General features: G+C 39.2%; 1 protein-coding gene across 1 annotated transcript; it reads left to right on the top strand.

Moving 5' to 3' along the window:
• Window positions 1–1,101: 1,101 nt before the first annotated feature.
• Window positions 1,102–2,197, top strand: LOC102198028 (trace amine-associated receptor 13c-like). Its single transcript, XM_005751014.1, has 2 exons — window positions 1,102–1,268; window positions 1,384–2,197. Exons 1-2 carry the CDS (start codon window positions 1,102–1,104, stop codon window positions 2,195–2,197), a joined length of 981 nt encoding a protein of 326 aa, XP_005751071.1.
• The last annotated feature ends 308 nt before the right edge of the window (window positions 2,198–2,505 follow it).

The following is a 2,505-nucleotide window of genomic DNA, read 5'->3' as shown; positions in this document are numbered from 1 at the left end:
TGGAAGAGGAGTTTAAGCTCTTTGAGAAATAATTCTTTATTTCCATGAGATTCTTACTGACATGTATCTGGACCACAGTGAGGCTGTGAATGGGTGGATTAGATCAGTAGCCTTCAAGAATCCCAGGCGAATGAACCTGATTTCACACTTCATCCTCTCCAAACAACTGCTCTGGACTACACACCATAGCATCCTGCCTTGTCTCTTGCCTCCAGCTGTTCATCTTTGCTACTACAGTATTACAACTCCTCACTAAACAGGTTCTTGCTGCTAAAGCCCTGAACCTCAATCACACTGTCATAGTGGTCCTGCTCGACAGCTGCCCTTGCTTTGTCAAAGGCTTCAGTAAAGCTTCTTTAAAGCCCGTTGCTGGTCAGGTTTATGTTGATGGTCAGCATATGCACATGGATAAGAGAGAGTTGGTTGCAGCCCACACTGCAAAATCTCCAGTGTTAAATTGACACTAGAAAGTGTCTATGTGTCCACTCTCCTGAGTGTTAAATTAATGCTTTTGACAGTGTTAGATTTCTAACAGTAACCTAGTCAGTGTTAAAGATTAACAATGACTAACACTGAGTAGTGCTGATTTTCTATCACTGGAAAATAACTAAAAATGCTGGTAACATTTCAGTGTTAGAAAAAACACACTGCTAATGTTAGTCATTGTTAATCTTTAATACTGACTAGGTTACTATTAGAAATACTGTCAAAAGTGTTAATTTAACACTCAAAAGAGTGGACACATATAGACGCTTTCTAGTGTCAATTTAACACTGGAGATTTTGCAGTGTTTCTTTTATCATCTGCATTGCTTCCTGTGCCCAAAAATAACCCACAGAGTGCTTGATCATCTTGCAGTCTCGGGTGGGATGCTGTAAAGTGTGCGTTCAGGCTGAGGCCACTGTCATTCAGTTCTTGACGACTGAAAGTGATCAGTGCGTTGCTGGAGGACATGATAAAACAGAACCACCATCTTTTGATTGTGTATGAGGTTCTGTTGGTAGGGAAGAGAAGAAGGAGAGGTGAAGGGGGTGTGGCGAGATAAATCCCCTATGTGACAAGAAGCTCTGATCAGAGAGCTGCAGCTGTATGATTTTGGAGATGCAGAAAGAAGCCGAGCTTTGTTTTCCACAACTCCTCAACAGCTCCTGCAGGAAGCCAACATTTCACTGGTCCAAAGCTGTGCTGCTGAACATTGTGCTGTGCTGCATCTCTCTGCTCACTGCTGCTCTAAACCTTCTCGTCATCATCTCAGTCTCTTACTTCAGGCAGAAATTAACTTCTCAGCTGAAATTGTAGTTTAAGTCTTAAAAACCAATGGAATTAGTGAAGACATTTTTACATTATTAATGTGTAATATATTCTTTTTTTTTCTCTCCTTAGGCAGCTTCACACACCCACTAACATCCTCCTCCTTTCTCTGGCTGTCTCAGACTTTCTCACTGGTCTCCTTATGCTGCCACTAGAAATAATTAGAAACACGGCCTGCTGGGTACTTGGTGATCTTATGTGTTCTGTTTATACTTATCTGACAGCCGGTCTTTTCTGTGCTTCAACTTGGAACATAGTTCTCATTTCAGTCGACCGCTATGTAGCTATTTGTCACCCTCTTCATTACCCCACCAGAATTACCGTGGCAAGAGTCAAACTCTGTGTTTGTTTGTGTTGGTTTTGTTCAACCTTCTACGGCAGTCTTTTAACAAAGGATGTTCTAATTAAGCCGGCCAGGTATAATTCCTGTTATGGAGAGTGTGTGTTTGTCATTAATGATATTGCAGGGTTTATTGATCTTGTGTTATCTTTTATTTTTCCAGTATCTGTTATCATAGTTCTTTATATGAGAGTGTTTGTGGTGGCTGTGTCTCAAGCTCGTTCCATGCGCTCTCATGTTACAGCTGTCGCACTTCAGCGTTCAAGCAATCAAGCAAACAAATCTGAGCTGAAAGCAGCCAGGAACCTTGGAGTTCTTGTAGTTGTGTTTCTCGCATGTTACCTTCCGTTTTACTGTTACTCTCTTATTGAAGTAAATGTGATCAATGACTCATCTACATTTTTTCTGATCATTGTGTTTTACTTTAACTCGTGTCTAAACCCACTGATGTATGCCCTTTTTTACTCTTGGTTTAGAAATGCTGTTAAACTTATTATCACTCTGCAGATTTTTAAGCATGACACTAGTGAAGCAAACATGTTTTAAAAAGATAAGGAAATCCACTCTACTAACAATTGAAATCAATAAATCGATAAATTCAGAAATCTGAAAATGAAAATTTTGACCTTGTCACAAATGAGGAAATATAGAAAATGTCATTAAAGTATGATAGTGTTGCGGCAATGTATTTTATTCTTTCTTGTTTTTATTTGATTATTTATATTATATGCCACTTCCGAGAAGGAAATTGCCAGTAAAATTTCATGAAGTACTTTTTTAAAGGTCTGATTTCCTAATACTTTTTACATAGACTTTATCCAGCTTTTGGCTCAGTGTGATTAAAGAATGTGTGG

Source organism: Pundamilia nyererei, unplaced genomic scaffold (assembly GCF_000239375.1).
Source record: "Pundamilia nyererei isolate P.nyererei 1_Seehausen unplaced genomic scaffold, PunNye1.0 scaffold00296, whole genome shotgun sequence".
In the NCBI taxonomy this organism is placed as follows: domain Eukaryota; kingdom Metazoa; phylum Chordata; class Actinopteri; order Cichliformes; family Cichlidae; genus Pundamilia; species Pundamilia nyererei.
This window is presented reverse-complemented; position numbering and strand designations above follow the sequence as displayed.